General features: G+C 36.1%; 2 protein-coding genes across 5 annotated transcripts; both read right to left on the bottom strand.

Moving 5' to 3' along the window:
* Positions 1 to 1,511: 1,511 nt before the first annotated feature.
* On the bottom strand, positions 1,512 to 6,761 carry LOC113731205 (uncharacterized). Of its 4 annotated transcripts, none has more exons than XM_027256332.2 (10): positions 6,611 to 6,761; positions 6,351 to 6,404; positions 5,038 to 5,115; positions 4,625 to 4,649; positions 4,501 to 4,533; positions 4,284 to 4,405; positions 4,075 to 4,205; positions 2,974 to 3,194; positions 1,964 to 2,208; positions 1,512 to 1,872 (listed from the first exon to the last, which is right to left on the bottom strand). In XM_027256332.2, the coding sequence occupies exons 2-10, from the start codon at positions 6,351 to 6,353 to the stop codon at positions 1,777 to 1,779; spliced, it is 954 nt and encodes a 317-aa protein (XP_027112133.1). In that variant the 5' UTR covers positions 6,354 to 6,404; positions 6,611 to 6,761; the 3' UTR covers positions 1,512 to 1,776. The 4 variants fall into 4 exon arrangements, with proteins under 4 accessions (XP_027112133.1, XP_027112134.1, XP_071930676.1 ...); XM_027256333.2 differs by having other exon boundaries at positions 6,548 to 6,620; XM_072074575.1 differs by lacking the exon at positions 4,625 to 4,649.
* Positions 6,762 to 14,924: 8,163 nt separating this feature from the next.
* LOC113731204 (arginine decarboxylase) lies at positions 14,925 to 18,118 on the bottom strand. Its single transcript, XM_027256331.2, has one exon. The coding sequence runs from the start codon at positions 17,450 to 17,452 to the stop codon at positions 15,263 to 15,265; it is 2,190 nt and encodes a 729-aa protein (XP_027112132.1). The 5' UTR covers positions 17,453 to 18,118; the 3' UTR covers positions 14,925 to 15,262.
* Between the last annotated feature and the right edge of the window lie 792 nt (positions 18,119 to 18,910).

The raw sequence follows: 18,910 nt of genomic DNA, 5'->3' as shown, positions 1-18,910 counted from the left end.
AGTGGACAGGGGAGGGTCCTTACCTCAAAACCACCCCCGTTGCCATCCCTATTCAAAATCCATATATCATCCTCTTATGTTTGAATTAAGTGCCCAAGTATCATGAATCATACTGCAATTAGAAGTCAAAATGACCAAAACATATAAATTTAATACAGATTTTGCATGGGATTTAGCTTTTTTTTTTTGTATAATTCTCTCATAGTTTTTAAAATTTATACACAGTTCCTTCATAATTAATAAATAATTTGCATCTTGACATTCAGGGTTTTTTTGTTGACATTTTAGTCCTTTTCGCTATGTAGGAAAGTTTCGTAATTTTGACACTTTATTCTATAAAAAAAAAAAAAAAAAGACATATACGTGAAAAAAAAAAAAAAGTCACAAGAGGTAAAATGTAATTTACCAAAAAAAAAAAAGTAAAAAGGGAAACTGATTCCTCCATCACCCCTTTTGGATAATCTCAGCAATTGAAGGTAATTTTATTTCGCTGACTTTTTTGTTTACGAGTTGATATTTTTAACCTCCACTAATCTTTACAGATGGTAAAATATATTATTTGAAAGCTTAAGGGTGGTAAAGTGCAAGAAGCTCGAGGGGTTAAAGGTCTGGTTAAAAAATACAAAGGAAGGAATTTGCTAAGGTAATTGATGCGATGGCAAATTAGTTCAACTTTAGGAAAGGTGAAATGCAACGAAAACAACGTGCATTGCATATGTGCATGGCACACAACAGAGTCGAACCGTCCCTTCCTGGCCCCTTCAAAAGTGTGGCTTACAATGGGGCCTAACCCAACAGAAAAATGCGCCGATGTCAGAGTGAGAAAGTATCATTCATGGTCACGGCTACAGGCCCATTGTATTTTGATAAGAGATTATTTGGGATAATTTTTTTAAAATAGTGGAATAATATTTTAATACGATATCGATAAAATAAAAAATAAATTTATAATGTTTGCGGATAATAATTTGCCTTGCCATCCAAACACGCTGGCACCTCTATTTCATTTTTCTACATGTTTATGGTTCTCATGAAAATGGTTCCATAAATATACTTTAAAGAATTTCCACGCATTCCTACAACGGCTAATCTTCATTTTCATAGCGTTCTTCTAGACCAGGACATGTGTACGTTTTCTACCCATCTTAATTTGTTGAATCTTGTATAGGAAAGCAATTAATTCACCTTTCTTGATCTCCAATTTTCTCATCCTCACAAGAATCAATTTTCCAAGGAAAGAGAAAAAGAAATTCTAGGAATGACGCATTTAATGCGACGCACACAATTCTCCAAAGCCCAATTGTGCGTTGTTGCAAGGGAAGATAAGAAATATAGAACATTGCCAATTAGCTATCAGCATCACTCTCACATGAGAAATTACACATTTAACGCCTTTGGCCTTTCATTTGTTCTTCCTTTGCTACTCAAACGCAAAACAATAAAAGAGGAATAGGTTGTTGCCCCAAACCACAATCACAATGGGCAAATACCCCTCAATACTATGTATCACCTTAAGTGAATATCTTGACTTGTACTTGACATTGAATGCAGAGTCTTGCAGATTAAAACATCGAAGCTTTACAGATATCTCTTTAATAAATTAAGCCCCACTTCCCATTATACTTAAAAATATTAACCTAGAAGTCAATGATACTACAATAATTCGGCAGAATATGTTGAGTTTGAGTTCTAACCCAGACTGAGAGTTGATTTAACAATAAATTGAAGGCCCTCAATCAAGAACCACACAAGTTAAAGACCTTGAGCAGTATGACATTATCCCTTCAGTGAATATTTCTTCCCTGTGAAAGCCTGGAACTTTGGCTCTTCTTTCTTTTCAGGTTCTTCTGGTTTAGTCTCTTTCGAAGGTTCCTACAGAAAGAGACGTCAATGGTTAGAATCACATGAACATATGCTCAGCTTCAGGTTATTATGAGAGAGACAGACAGACAGACAGACAGACTTTTCGTGTTTCGCGTGTACGGTTTTGGTTTGAGCCAAAGACGAGCTTTCCCTGAGACTGTCGACTAGCACCCTGTGAACTTGAACCTGCAGAAGGCTGTGCGCCACTAGAGACCTCAGGTCGCTTATCATTGGAACCGGACGAAGAAACTGGTGAAGGTTGGTATTTCATGGGTTTCCCATCTAAGCGTCTTCCAACACCACTAAATGGGTTAAATTTTGGTTGTGCTTCTGGAGCCTCTGGACCTTCATGAATGACAACAAAGTTAATCAACAGCGTTTCATCCCAATTCAGGATTCTTATACCCAAAGAAAAATCAGCAACAGTCCATAAGATAATTAGTTTTGGAAGGTGCGCCAAGGAACACTAATCAAAAGTCCAACAAAAATTTTATTATGAACACAGTAATATGAAAAGACAGGTGGATCAATCTTTCTTACACTGTCAGCGTTGGATGAATGATAACTATATAAAATTTGAATTTGAAATTTAATTTTTGCACACATATCATGAATCAAATGGTGATAGTGTATACATTGTCAATGTATATAAGATTTACTCTTTCTTGAATAGCCTCACTTATAAGCTTTTCTTGAGTTATTATTTTACTCTACTGCCCCAATATATTGTTCAACAAGCTATCTTCGTATTAAATGCTGCAGATTTTATACAGATCTAGATGAAAGATTCACATTAAGAATATAGAAACATAAGATCTCAGTGTCAAACAGAAGAAAATCTAACACTAATAAAAAAAATTTTCCAAGGAACACGATATGCTAATTAAAAGGCATAAATTTGTGTCTTCCTAAAGGCCCCCTACCAATTGACCTTACCATTACTACTGGTTATCCGCTAGTGCAAGTTCTGAAGGAGCTCATTAGACAGAGCACTTTATACTAAGTTAACACAGATGGTCACTTAAGTCTCGTGCTCTGATGAGAGAAACGCTATATATCCAACTTTAATGGTAATGTAAAAGAAAAAAAAAAGCACGGAAAAAATCACACCTCCTAATGCGTTGCTTGATGCAGGAGAAGGGGTGGGTTTTTCAGGTTCCTTGTAATCCAGTGGAGGAGCAAAGTCCACTTCACAGTCCGTTTCAATAATGCTTATGGCATTAGAGGGTTTTGTCTCTATAATATCAATGTAGTACTTCTTGTTGTTGTAGGCCACCATAATACTGTCACCCGTTGTTAAGCAGGAAAAGTTTCTTAGTGTTGTCTCCAAGCTGCACCAGCAAAAACAAAAGTCAAACATGGACCTCTACCACCCTAAATCCATATCAAATCCACTACTTATTTATCAAATATTCTGCAAATGACGATCAATAAAATGGAAAATCTCAAGATTTCAACAAACCAGCTGCCATCCTGAAGACAACCTCTCCAACTCCAAGAAAAGTACATCAATGGTCAAAAGTAGGTAGTGATCATGCAGAATGTTCTATTAAATTCTAGAAAAAACTTCCCAATGAAAATGAGGAAAAGGCAGCGACTAGTTTAGAACAGCTATAGCCATTTAAACAATGAAGACAATGCGAAGCCGTGCTGCAGAAATTAAATTGCATTATGTAATCCTCTAAGATAACAAACTCATAAATTCTCTAAGGGGAAGCACCTTGGTTTCTAAACTGATGTGAAGGCAGTCTGCAATATTAAGGGCCACATGATCCAGGAAAAACACCAAAACCACCAAGTCCTGAATTATGTTTCATGCAGATTTTTCCAATAAAAGAAAATAATGCTTATAAATGATGCAGGAGACAGCAAAACAAGTTGGAATTTCTAAAACTGGGCAAGACCTTGCATTTGCCAATGGTTAACTCATATATACGCCTAAACAGAATTCATGAATGCTTGAGTGCCAAAACACCATCCATTAATGCCCCCCCCCCGCGGGCCCCCCTCCTCTGATAAGCATCAAAGAAAGCATTTGCAAGAGTTGAGAAGACAGGCAAGAACCATAAAATTTATTCCGAAACTGCATGACTGTACATCACCAAGCACACTAGAATCAGTCTATTAAAGAAAATATCATAATCTGACCTACACCATAATGAAACATTACGTAGTAGAGAAGAAACAACAAAGATACTTTAGCAAACTTACATGGCTTTTGGGTTGGAAATTTCCAAGAAGTCCTTAGTGTGTGGTTGCAACTTAACATATGTACCCTTAGGAAGAGTCACATTTTTCACACGTACAATATCTCCTTCTTGTAACAACAAATTCTCCATCATCTACATGAATAATTTGCATTAAATGATGGCTGTACCAATTCAACTGACATATATGCTAGAAGGCTTCATGATGCATACCCAATATGGCATATATATCATGCCCTCTTCTGCAATGAACTCTAGAACCCCACAATGAGATACCCGCTCTGTTGCAGCATTTCGAAGCTCAAACAACATTGGATAATCAATATGAAGAGATGCTGCATAGGCAAAGCCATATATTTTCAATGCCAATCGCTAGGAAAGAGGTGAAATATTGGCACAAGATGACTGGAAAAAAATTAAAGCTACTAACCGAGACGGTCAAGAGCTGAAGGAGGCATTATAACTGTCAAAGCATTACAAACAAGGGAGAATAAGATCATGCAGCAACCATAACAATGAACACCATCAAAGCTCAAAGAGAAAATATAACTTACTTTTATCACCATTTTCTATCTGTGGCTGCATGATTAAGAGGGGAATAATAGCATCAGAAATAATAAGTCAAGGGCAAACTAACAGAAGGAAGATACTTTAAAAGAACGGTGTTGGTGTACAAGTTGATGTGCTACCATGAAGAGCGCATAACCCAGAAATACAATAAAGAAATTCAAAAATCTTCTAAACAAAAAAAAAAAGGCAAAATTCAGAAAGTTAAATGTGTCTGATTTCAAAGGTTCAAACAAAAAGTATCCATTTCTAAAGACAAAGAAAACAATAACAGTAGGATTCAACATAGCTTTTGTCGATTTCAAAATGACTGAAGAAATTCTGTTGACCCAAGCTTAGATTCCAATAATATTATACTAGATGACACAAACAAATCTATTTGCTAACAAATGCCTCCAACCTTATCGATAAAAGATGCAGGGTAGCATCGATACGTTTGCTCGAATGATGTTCCATGATACCCATACCCGTCAAAGAACTGCACCATCCAAACCAATGCAATGAGAACAGTTACAACAGTAAAATAACTAAAAGAAATAACAACAATAATGACAACATAACTCTTGATGGCTTTGAAAAAACCAAGTCCTGTTTGAAAAAGCAAATGGCATGGATGACATGTTAGGCAAGTGATGTTAGATTACAATTTTCTTTTTCTACCTCTTTTTCGACTAAAACAAAAGGCAATCAAGTCCAGGTCAATAGGAATGGAGTTACATTCTTAATTATGTACCATTGGCCAGTTCCCATATGCAATCTGAAATTCCCCACTACTTACAACAGCTAAGCATGATGGGAAACAAGAAGTTCACTACCAACCATGTGGTCGAGAAAGGTCATATTATCTTAGACTGGAACAACTCCATTCAGGTTAGACTTCATAAAATTACAGCTATATTGAAAGGGCAAAAAAGAAGAAAAGTCTATGACAAGATACTACCAAAGAATGACACAATTTTCAGCATGATGCATGTAAAAATGAGAAAGAGCTATAATTATTTTTCAAAGGAAATCTCTTCTGTTTCCTTGCGTTATTAAATGGTGTTTTAAGAATACAAAGCAATCCAACTATGATCCTATTTGGAAATGAAAACTGGCGTCCAAGACTAAACAACTCTAGCTTACTGTCACAAAAGTCTTCCAACAAGCACAATTGAGAAAGCAGGCCTAGAAAACAGGTGCTACAACAGCCCCACATTGGCAGGAGCAAGGACGACCTAGGTGAGGTATGTTTCCCTGATGAAAGGATTGGTTATAGTCAAAGGCAATTCAAGGCTTGTTATTTTTCAACTTTACTCCAGCTACTGACTTAATCAAACCACTCGTGCTATTAGTTATGCATCAACTCCCCCTCTCCCCCCCCCCCCCCAAAAAAAAACCCAAAAAAAAAGTAAGCTACTTCAAAAACACTTTCACTATGATTCGTAATTTCATTTACTGCATGCAGTCAGCGCAATCAATCCTCACAATTTTAGTCAGACAATTCCAAGAAAGTCTCTTCTTTTTTCAGTTCCGCAAGCACATTCTAATTGAAGAATCATGAAACTCAACTACAACTTCAAATTGAAAAACTAAAAGAAACCATAATTAGGGTCAAAAGTAAATAGTGAAGTAGCATCACTTCACAATAGAAGCAGCTCAAGAAATCACAATGATACGATCAATCATAAAACATATCATGAAAGCCTATAAGTAGCCAAACAATCATATTACCATAGTTACAAATCTTTGAGCTAACTCAGCAACTGCTCACTGTCTTAGGCAAACCTAATTAAGGGGCAAAAATACAATATCAATTAATTTACGAAGCCAAAAGAAAAGATACAGACAAAATTCAAAATACAAAATTCACGGGTATTTAAGATCTAAAAAGATATTTTAAAAAAAATCCAAAATTTGACGGTACGAACTTCGATGACAAAAGATAGGGCAGAACTTTTGAATGATCAAAAATTGTGACAGAAAAAGTGAACCTGAGAGAGAGAATAAGGATGGCTTGCAGTGACGATTGTCGGAAGTTTAATCGGGGAACAAGCAAAAGTCTCCTGAAAAAGAAGGGATGGGAAGGGGAGGGAAAGAAAAAGGCTAAGATGCGCCTGCTGCGTGTTGTGCACGCCTGGTTGCCTGGCACCACGTGTAATTTTTCTTGGAGATTCTTGGGCTTTTCCTTTGGTAAGTTCATTAGGCCCAATAGAGTTGATCTAGAGTTGGGGAAGATAGGCCGAGACCATATCGCCATGGAACAATTGTGCCTGTCATTCTGCCCTAGATTTTCTTGTTCTAAATGCTTTGTTTATTCTTTTCAGTTAATCATTGCTTGTAAACGGTTTTTTCCTTTTTTCGGTTACACTGTTGTTTTGGCATATAGGTTTTTACAAATTCCGGGATCTGTCCAAAAGAATCAGGCCTAACGACAAAGTGTTCTAGGTTAGTTGGGCTGCTCTTAGTACGACACTAAAATGAAAGGCCCAAGTTTTCTCTCCCGTTTCTATTTTGGGGTCAGGAAAGCTGTAGTGATCCAGTTAAATCTTTACTAGTTTAGAAGTCAGACGGGATACTCTGTACTCTGTCCATTATGTCTGTTCACTTTTCTGTCCAGTACAAAGTTACATAGTTCCACCTAATAATATTACTAATATGGCACATAACAAAACTTCAGCCATTTGGCTGCCACATGCTTCTTCTTCTTTTTCTTCTTTATTTTTTTTTTTAAACACCATTTAATTCAGATTACTACAACGACAGTTTTCTACTTTCATCTCTGACAATCCGTTATCAATTGCATCGATTGAAGGAGAGACTAGCATGTCTCCATGAAAAATCATGCTTTGGTCTATATATTTTTTTTCTGTAGGATATATCCAATTCATTTGCAATTATATGGTTGTGTGATTGGATTCATACTGTGGGTCAATTTCAATATTTTATGGAAAAAATTCAATGTTCATGCAAAAGAATTTTAAGTATTGGTGGACTCCAATGCAAAACAGGTATGTGGTAATTATTTTTTTAAGCCTTATCCCAACCCTTGTAAAAGTTGTCTTACCATCTATTTGATATTATTTCTCTAAGAAATTCTCATAACTTGCTTTATTCATTTTCCGTGAAAACAGTAGCAACAGGTTTTGGGAATTGTAACGGTAGCAATAGGGTTTTGGGAATTGTAACTAAGTTGTGTAAACAAAGGAAACAAAAAAAAAATGAAGAAGAAACATAACGCAACTAAACATCTAAAGTTTTGTTATATGTGACATCAACAATATTAGTAAGTGGAACTACGTAGTTTTGCTTCGGACAGAAAATTGAACAGACAAAATTGATAGAAGATCCCATCTGCGATATTGCATGATTCTTGTGCCATATTAATAGTATTAGTAGGTGGAACTATGTAATTTTGCATTAGACATAAAAAAGTGAACAGACATAATAGACAGACCGCCTGACAATATGGGGGTTTCTACATAACCATATTTATTTAAAAATGCAAATCGACTCAAATATTGGGAAAAAAATGGTTTGGCAACTTTGCTGAAGGGCTTGTGCCATAATTCTCACGCATTTGCACACTATTATTCTCACCCAAGGAATCTCGTGTTGCATATTGTTTCAGTTTCAGGAAAGGTTAAGGGAAGGTCTCCTAACATCTCAATAAGGATGTTTCATGCGCCAAAAGGGAGGGAAGCAAATTAAAGAAAACGAAAAAGTGAGCACATATTATGCAACCTTTTTATTGAATATATGTAATTGTATGTAGTTGAAAAATCAACAGCTAAAATTAAAACAGGAAAGTTAGAAAACTGAAATGTAGCCGCTTCCTCCCCCATCCCAGAACATAGGAATACCCAAAATGAAAAGATCTTCCCACCCAGAACACATTCCTACCTAGAATGGTAGGAAAAAAATTTTATTGTTCTAGAGTTTGATTGACAAGTTAAAATGTAATGTTCAATCAATCACCAATATTTTATATAATCAATATTTAAATCTTAGAATAGAATATACAAAATATGAATTTAACTTAATTGCCCTAGATTAGTTTATAAGACATAATATCTCTTTTTTTATTTATTTATTCTACAATAGTATTTGACTATTTACGTGAAATTTTGATATTTTTATTTTAAAAATGAATAAGGACTGCTATCAAAATTCTTTAATTTTAATATTTGATTCATTCTAATATATATATATTTAAGCTAAATTTTTGCATTCACTAGCAATATAATTAGCAATGTAAAATATAAATTACATGAAATTGAATAATTATACTTATTTTAATTCCATTTTCAATTTTGATATGAGATTCATAAAAAAATCTTGCATAATTGCTCAAAAGTCAAAGAATAAAGTATCTTAAAGTAGTTATTTTTTAGTAATAAAAAATATTTTATATATAAAAAAATTAATTCTAATGAAAAATTACATTTAAATATTAATTTAGCTTACAAATAGGCTAAAATATGTTGACGCAATATAAAAATTACAAGGATAAATTTGACGTCCTTTTATTTAGACATTCTAGGATAAGGGTCAAAAAAGCTTCTCTTCAATATTTTTAAGGAATTAGGTTATAAGAAAAAGTCAGAATGAGTATTCAAAAAAGAAAGGACTTTTCTCATTTAAATGAACCATACCAAAGGAAATCCACAAGTTGGAAAGATCTTTTTTTTCCTAACCATTCCTACATACCAAATGAGAAGTAAGAATAGGACCGTGAACTACAACCATATTCTTTTTTTTTTTCCTCTTTCTTCTTTTTTGGTTTTGGTTTCTATGACCATACAGTCCTTACAGACTTGACATTTGCAAAAGATAACATGAAAAAGAAAAGTAGAAAACCTAGGGATCCTCTAAACTATCATCTTTATTCACTTTTGGCCCCTGATCTATTTTTTATCTTCAACTGGCCTTTGAACAATTAAAAGTGCATAGTTTAAGGACTTCTGCCCATTTTAGGCATAAACCCAGATGAAATCGAAGGGTATTTTTTTCCAACAATAATCAAAAGTATCGAAAACCTAATCAAAAGTATTGAGGGCATGAGTAGAAGTTCTGAAAAAAAAAAAAAATCCTTCATTTTCCTTAAACTTTTGATCAAATTTCTCCATAAAATTTCCAAATTCATTGATATCATACTTGAGTAGTCAAAAGTTTCATCAGATTACTCAAGTAGAGAAATATGACGAAGAGTTCAAGGAAAATGAAGGGTTTTCTCTTTTCAAGGCTGCTACTCCTACTCTCAATATTTTTTATTAAGTTCTCAATACTTTTGATTATAGTTGGACAAAAATGCCCTTGAATTATGACAAAAATTTATGTTTAAAATGGCTATAAGTCCTTCAACTATTCACTTTTAATTGTTCAAGAACCAATTGGAGACAAAAAAATAGATTAATGGCAAAAAAGGGACAACAATGATAATTTAGGGGCTCCCTTGATTTTTTTACTTTGAAAAAGAAAAACAAGAACTAGATAAGCACTTAAATTTACATTCCTCGTTTGGTACACTAGAAAGGTCTGAAATGGAAAGGTTTTTCTAACTTATTCATTTCATTCTAATGTTTGATATACAACTTTTTTTTGGAAAGGCCATTTCTTCTAAAATGCCTATTCAAACATTTTCTCGAAATCTCATTCCACACAAAAATCTAGGGAAAACTCATTCTCACTCTGTTCACGAAACAGGTAAATTCTATGAAGAAACACCTAAATTGCAGGGGTCAAGTTTATCTTTTTATATATCTCTATCTTCTATATGCATGTCAAATGTTAAGTTATTTGTGAGTTTAATAATGTCTCTTACATTTTAGTCATAAATAATTCTAGTTTTATTAATTAATAACATTTTTTTCTCTTTTTACTATCTAAAAAGAGACATTTAATTAAAATTTTTAGCATCTTTTATTTACAAAACTGGATTATGTGATGACATTTGTCCATTCAAAAGAAGTAATAATGTGTCAAAATACATTCATATGCACTCTAGAAAAAGAGAAAAAATGTCACTAGACCATTTGCTAAGTCACAAATATATATATATATATATATATATATATATATATATATATATATATATATATATATATATATATATATATATATATATAATTGTTTTTGTTTGTAAATAGTTCTAAGGAATGGATAGAAGCAAATCAAGGGGACATAGGAATTGACATGTATGCAATTTGAATATTCGGTTTGGCTAAATTAGTATTCAACTATTACAGTTTTTGTTAGTAAAAAGTTGTTGTTGTTGTTATTATTATTAATAATAAGTTATATATCTCTAAATCAAATATCTATGGAATGTGTTCTTACTTAGTAGTGTAGTTAAAAGTCAAATTCAAAAAAACTGACCATTTACCTTAGGATGCTCGTATCAAATAAAATAAAAGAAGAAATGTTTTATGTTATATTTAGGATAATTAAGTTAACACAATAATTTTTTTCATCCCATTTTGTTTTCTCAATATGATTATATCAAACGTTGGAAAAGAAATACATATTCCATTTTGACTTCGTAACACTAAAATGATAAATAGTTTTCTGCCCATTTTGGTAGAAAAATTTTGGGTAAAAAGACCTTTTCATTCTAGATCATTCCCACACACCAAACGAGGAGAGGGTGTGCACTTATGTATAACCACTTAGAGAAATAAAAATATCACTTTATCCCCTTAAACTATATCACTACTATCAGTTTACCCCTTAACGTTATTTTTTAATCACTTTACCTCCATAAGTAATTCAACTCAACATGTTAAGAATTGTGGACAAAAATACCCTTTTATTTTATAACATTATAATATTATTATTATCAATTTATTCGTTTAGATTATAGTAATACAATCATTTTAGTTCCTAATACTATTTTCTAGACATTTTATCTCATCGTTAATCTAACTAGTATGGTCAAAAAATTTTAAATATATTTACCCTTTTTATATATAATTAAAAATAAAAAAGTTGAAATTGTTATTCTTCTTTTTTTCACTTTAAGAGATTGAAAAATATAAAAATAAAAGAATTTTCTCAAATTTCTTTTTTTCACACTTATTAATACTAGGAAAAAAAAAGGGATAGAAAAGAAGAAGAAAGAAAATTAGATTTTGCAAAGAAAGAAAATAAAGAAATTTCTAACATTATCGTATTACATTAAGCTTATCGGGATTAGAATTGGAATTTGGTAGTAAACAGAAAAATGAAATAATTTTAAAATAACAAAAGTATTTAATTTTTTCTTATTTGTAATTTTTAAAAGAAGAATTGAGCTCTCCCCATCTCCCCCTTCCTTCTCTTCATCTTTCTATTCTTTTTTTATATTAATAAGATTGTCAAGAATAAAGAAATTAATACTTTGACTTTTTTTCTTAATATTAAAAAGGAGAAGAGCCACTCTAAAATTTTTTATTATTTTTATTATGCAAAGAGGAGGGTATTTTCTTCTAAAATTTTTTAACTTGCTAAGTTGGTTTAATGGTAGGATAAATTGCCTAAAAAAATAATTCTAGAGGGTAAATTGATAATGAGACTATAGTTTATGGGGGTAAACTGATAATAATTTTAAGAGTTAAACATGTCTTTTTATTTTAATTAACAAACTCCATTAAGTTTGACTATTAGTCTTGGGGGTAAAGTGACTAAAAGATAACGTTAAGGGGGTAAAGTGATAATAACCCTAAAAATAACGAACTAATCTAGATTTTTGACAATTTCTAAAATTCGTTTATTCCAGTCAAAAGCTATTTCTTTCCCCGTACTAAGTTGAAATAGTCTTTGGATCATATATTAATTTTCCATTACCAGAAACATTTCTTACTCCAATTTAGGTATCCAACAAATATAAAAGGCTATAGTGGACTTAAAATATTTTGTGAAAATAAATTCCAATAAGAGTTGCCAAATAGAACCTTTTTTTTTAAAAAAACCAAATATAACTTCAACGTTCATAATTTAGTGAAACATTTTTTTCTTTGAACATGCCATCAGTATTATTAGTAGGTACACAAACAACGTACCTAGATGAGAACAATATATTATCTGAATGGCAAAATTATAGCCACTTGCATTATCCATGAGCATATATGTGTCGGTACACACATATATACATATACCTATACACACACACACACACACACATTATTCTTGAGCATGTGTGTGTGTGTGTGTGACAACTTTCAATTTTTTATGAGTTTATTTTTTACCCTAACTTTCAAAAAAAAAAAAATTCAATATGTGTGGCAGCGCAGTTGGTATGACGTAGAGATCTCCACTTTCTTCGATATGTATTCAATGCACAAACAAAAGCGCGAGAGCTCGTGTGGAGCTCTTAAAAATAGAGCAGTATTTTCTCAGTTGAAATCCCGTGAGGTCGTTACAACCACAATCTTGAGATGGTTTGATTCCACAATCCACATTTAAGCAATCTTGTACTCTTCTTGGCCGCGAGATGCCAATCTGGACTCATTGAGCGGGAAGACATGACCGTAAACTGTGGCTGAGAAAACGTCTTCTTGCTGCCCATGCTGTGCAAACTGAAGGAATTCAATTCCTTGATCTTTCCAACCTAGGGAACGGAATAGCCGGTAGCAGCAATCAGTTATCAGCGTTCAAGCTTCCTATGGCATTTCACGCAAGAATACGGACGTGGGAGAAAAAATTAATATGACATTTTGATGAGAGATTCTGTTTCCTCTGAGCATCGTAGTATATGTAACTACTCCTATGGATGGAAGAAAGTACTAACAGGAAATGCAAAACAACTCATTTTCCTGTCCCATTGTAATGTCTACTGACTCCCCGCCCACGTAAAGGCGATGCAGTAGTAGATGATGAATCTAAACTCTGCAAACCTATAAATCTTGTAAGTTATATTATTGTTTTCTTCTTTTCAATTTTGGTAATAAATAGTTTAGGATGAGCGGAAGATCACCTGATTTTAAAGTCATGATGGGTCACCCATGCATTTTTCAGCTAACTTTATACAGCTCATCTTATCCATAAATCATCTCTATCAACTAGGGCTAGTGTTTTACCCAATTGGTGTCACCATTGCTTGCTTGTCTCCATGATTCATTCAGGTGCGTTCGCCCAATAATCCCACTGGCTCCGTTACTCAAATGGTGGATTAGTCATTTGCACTAGTTTTTGGCTCAAAATGCACTTGGAATTCTCGGTGACATGTTTTCTATGTCAATTCAATGTCACCTATAGTATTACGCCAAGTGTCTTGTTATTATTTACACTTTAATTTTTTAATAATTTAACTTGATTTGGTTTAACACAAATGTAAATAATAACATGATACTTGACGTAATACTATAGGTGGCATTGAATTGACATAGAAAACATGTCACCGAAGATCTTAAGTGCTCAAAATGAGGTGTCACGACTCAAGAGACCAAGGACGTCACTTTGTAACCCCAAAGATATAAATTTTCGAATAAATAAAGCTTAATACTTGCGGTACATTACCCAAGGCAACCAGATCTCTACTCTTGCGATAAAGCGCGAACAAAGAACTTACAGCCATTTTCGGCATTTACAGCTTAGAATCTAATCAGAATTAGTTTACCGCTTTTGACCAGGACTCAGGTGCCCGGATCGTTTTGGCAATCGATGGAGTTCCGCTAAAGACGTGAACTAAAAAACCAGTGAGGCCCCGCGACGAGAAGATTGTGCAATGAAGCCTTCGGCCGTTTGAATTGCATTTTTTATGGAAAAATTATTGTAACGATTTGATGTATGTGAAAAAAAAAGTAATAGAAAAATGTGATCACAATTCTCCGGCAGAAAATGACAATCAAGACGGGACCGGCTTTTGCAAAGCACCACACCCATCCCAATTCTTCTTTTTATCCTTCGGCTCCGTTTAGATTAACTGTTTTTGGGGATATTTTTTTAAAAAAAATTAAATTGCAGTAGAGTTTTTAGAATATATTTTTAAATATTTTTTAAACATTAAAAAAATTTAAATTATTTTTTAGAGTATTTTTTAAAATACTTTTTAACAATTTTTATAATATTTGAAAAATTAGTTTTTCAAGAATATAAGGAAGGAAGAGAATCCAAGAAGAAAACAACGCCAAAAGGCCCTACGCAGGATCCACTTACCATGAATGAAGTAAAAAGGAACGATTTGAGAGGGGTAAATAAAATAGCCAATCAAAACGCTCCTTATTGCCCAATGTACAATTGGCTGCAACCTCTCCGACAAGAATCCAAAGTCCGAGATCAAAATGGTCGAACATAAAATAATACCCAAATACAGAACATCTTTTACAAAGATTGCCCATTAATTAAACTAAATTTATTAAAACCTAGATAAAGAGGTCAACTTAGATGGCATATGAAAATGACTACACAGAGAATTGGGCAGCAGTTGAGACCGAATTTACATCAGCAGACTGATTCGGTCACATTCCCAGTTCTCCACAGTAGCGAGAATACAAAGGTCCTCCGTACATCTTGTTCATCAGGAACTAAGGAGAGGAAATGAACATATTGAAAACAGGGCAACAAAATTCCAAAAAACAGACGACCTCAACGACAAACTAGAGAGCAGAGTCCATCCACCGGACTGAAATGCTTAAAATGGAGATGCTACAATAGGGACTAATACAAACTCAAGCAACACAGTAGGCAGTCCACTGCTCATCCTCACCAGCGGCAGACTCAATAGCAGCACCAAAAGATTCATCATCGCAATAATAGTAACCACTATTAGCAGTCAAGCAGCAAGAGGAAGGTGCCACAAGATAAGGCATGTTGTGGAAGTAACGGGCTAGGCCACTGGCCAAGGAAACATGGGCCATGCCATCACCATCTTCTTCATGCACAAATTCCTCAGCGCGGTGCTTGAGAGTCTCAAACATAAGCTCAGGCTCATGCTGCATCACCCGGAGGACATCCCCGCAGGACAATCCAGGGACGGCACACGTCACAGCAAAGCTGTGAGGGCCATCACTCTGGGACACGCGTACGACGCTAGGGCCGCCGAACAGGTTATGGAATCCTCCGAGCGCCTCCTCATAAGCCCCACCCAAGAACATCCCCAAAAAGTATCCCCCACCACTACCACCAATGCCTTCCAATTCATGGAGGGGCAAGCTTGACTCACCTCCAATAAACTTGTCGATCTTCCCATCACTGTCACACGTCAGGTCCGACAATATTCCCCTCATTCCAGGCTTGTCATCAAGCCGGTGAATTGGGACAATCGGGAAAAGCTGACCGATGGCCCAAAAATCAGGAATTGAAGTGAAAATGGATAGATTGACATGGTAAGTACGGACAGGCTCAGATGCCCCAACAGCCTTGGAAACAAACTCACACAGGCCATCCACTGCAGCCAATTGTTCAATACCCAAAGACCCTTCCTTAAACTGCTCGATACATTTCTGCTTGAGCTGATCAGCATAAAGCACACAAGAATCATACTCCCCGCGGACGGCCGCAGAATATAAATTTCTATAATCAGCTCTGCCTTCCTCAGTGAGACGCTCAACAAAGTACTGCTGGCCAACAGATGATACCTGCGGAGTCTCATAGGAGCTGGCAGAGACAGCTTCAAATATCAAAATTGAGTGATGGGACACAATTGCCCGACCACTCTCACTGCATAACACCGGGTGCTTAACGCCATTGCGGTCACACACGAAGCGGACTGCCTGCACCACAGCGGAGGCATATTCTTGGAGAGTATAGGCCACAGAGATATCAGAATTAGCTGACTTTGAGCCATCGTAATCAATCCCAAGCCCACCTCCAATATCAATAACCTTCATGCAAGCACCTAGGCGTACTAATTCACAATATATCTGCGCGGCCTCGCCAACACCGTCAGCGAGTAGCGCCGTCGAAGGGATCTGAGATCCAATATGGAAATGCAGCAACTGAAGACAATCTAAAAATCCAGAGAGTTCAAGCTTCTTCACAACACGGAGAATTTGAGTGGTCGTTAATCCAAACTTACCTTTCTCACCCGAAGTTGACCCGAAATGCCCAGAATGCTTGGTCCTTAACTTGGCCCGAACTCCAATGACGGGCCGGACACCAATTTTCTTGCTTATGTCAATCACCAAATCAACTTCCTCCTCTTGTTCAAGCACAATCACAGTGTTCAAGCACAGCTTTCGTGCAAGCAAGGCCAGAGAGATATACTCGACGTCTTTAAAGCCGTTGCAGACCAAAAGAGCATCTGGGCTTCCCTTGCAAAGGCAGCTCATGGCAAGGAGAAGTTCAGGTTTGGACCCGGCCTCCAATCCAAACCGGAAAGGCGACCCAAATTTGACGATGTCCTCAACCACAAAGCGGTCCTGGTTGCATTTCACCGGATAAACGCCTTGGTAACGAGCTTCGTAGCCTTGGGATTGAACAGCATAATCAAAAGCAGATTGGAGGGACTCGAGGCGGTTTTTGAGCACGTCTGGGAAGCGGACAATGAGGGGGAGCTGCAATCCAAGACCGCCAGAGGATTTCGGGTCGGATGCTCTCTTCACCACCTTGAGGAGGTCGATCTCCTGGTGGGAAAGGGTATCGGTACCGTAAGGGCGGATGGAAATGTTGCCGGAGCAGTTGACGGTGAAGTAAGGGGCGCCCCATCCATCAACCTTGTAAAGTGCAGCAGAAAGAGCTGGCGACCAATGACAGACATCAGCGGTGGCGGAGGCGTTTGTCGGCGAAGGTACGCCGGCGGCAGAGGAGGGGAGAAATACAGAATCAGCCGCCGGCGCGGGAAGAGAGCTGTCCCTGGCGAAGACGTACCCAGGAGGAGGAGCTACAGTGGCGTCTACGCAGCATGCAAGGGCCGGCATCTCTTCCCCGATCTGTTTTTTTTTAATTATTATTTCTTTTTGCTAGAGATCGGAAAAAAGAATCAAAGAATAGTTTTGTTGTTAAATTTTATACTTGGGAATTTTTACAATTGGTTCCGTGAGGGCGGATGTTAAATCTATTTTTAATTTTTGTATGGTTGTAACAGGTGGGGGCTTTAGAACCCGCCGAGGCCGAGGCCCCGGCTACCCCCTCAAAAGAAGCAAAAAGAGATCTGAATCAAAAGACAACCAAACCCAGATTCACCCTTACAAGACGCAGATATCCCCACGCCTACCCCTCAGAAGAAGTGGATTTTGGTTTCACAAATTAATAAACGGGGGAGAATATGGAAAGAGGTCACAATTCTATGCTCCGAAGGAGGGCTTCACCATGCAGATCTAAAAAAAATTTTTCCAAAAAAAAAAGGCCAAGAGCTGCGGAAAGGTTTTACAGATTCAGGGTGGGTAACAACAGAGGAGGCCGATGAGGAAGGAGAGATTTAGAAAAGTTTTTGCCGGGGGTGGGGGTAGGGAGGAGGAGGGTGAAGAGGGAGGGTGGGTGAGGGAGCGCGCGGTGACGGAAACCTAACGGCTAAGGAAACAGAGGGGGCTAGGGTTTCTGTATAAGGCTTGTCAAAACAACGCTGCACGAGAACTGAGTGAGCGAGAATTGCATGAGAGCCACTATCGGTTTATATAGGTGGAGGGGGAGTTTAGGAGCTCTGTTACTGGGCCCTACCTCTTTTGTTAATTGAAATATCTAGTTTTTTTTTTTTTTCCTCCTTTTCTTCTGTCCGATCTGCATTTCTTGGGTGGGTTATATACTTGGTGAGTGATGGGTTAAGGGTACTTTTTGGGGTTTGTAGAGAGTAAATTCCGTTTGTCATAAATTTTGTACAAATTTTATTTATTTTTTTCAACACTACTATTTCTTAGGACGAAATAATGACCTAGACATCAAATTTGAAATGCAAGCAAGTTAATTAGACCAAAAATACTTTCTTTTCAACAAGAATTTTTCCAATCCATTTTAACTCGTAAGTATGCGCGTACTAGTGCAGATTGTTTGGTGCGGGGACTTGACAAAATAAATTTTGGACTTTTTCACAGTTTACAATTTCCTCCTTTTTTTTTTCTGTATTTGGTGGGTCCGAGATTCTGTCGCGGGTTCTAATCAGCGTCGGGTCGCCGCGTGGCCTAAGGTCGTGGAATCACAATTCGGGAGTCTTCACTCACTGGTGTCATCAGTGACAGGGTTAGTGCTTGAATTCGCGTGGCGAGATGAAAGATGATAGAGGTTAGTTGAGTCTGGAAATATCGTGAGAAATTTGAATTGTGGGTTTTACATGTATGACACGACACTACGACAAAGATGAGGAAATGAGGAAGAAGGTTCATGGCTATTTGGTCTTCCAAACTACGGCCATGATATTACCACCTCAGCCTCTCTGGTTGTTT

This window comes from Coffea arabica, chromosome 2c (genome assembly GCF_036785885.1).
Source record: "Coffea arabica cultivar ET-39 chromosome 2c, Coffea Arabica ET-39 HiFi, whole genome shotgun sequence".
Lineage (NCBI taxonomy): Eukaryota > Viridiplantae > Streptophyta > Magnoliopsida > Gentianales > Rubiaceae > Coffea > Coffea arabica.
The sequence above is the reverse complement of the archived record's forward strand: the minus strand, read 5'-3'. Positions and strand labels throughout refer to the sequence as shown.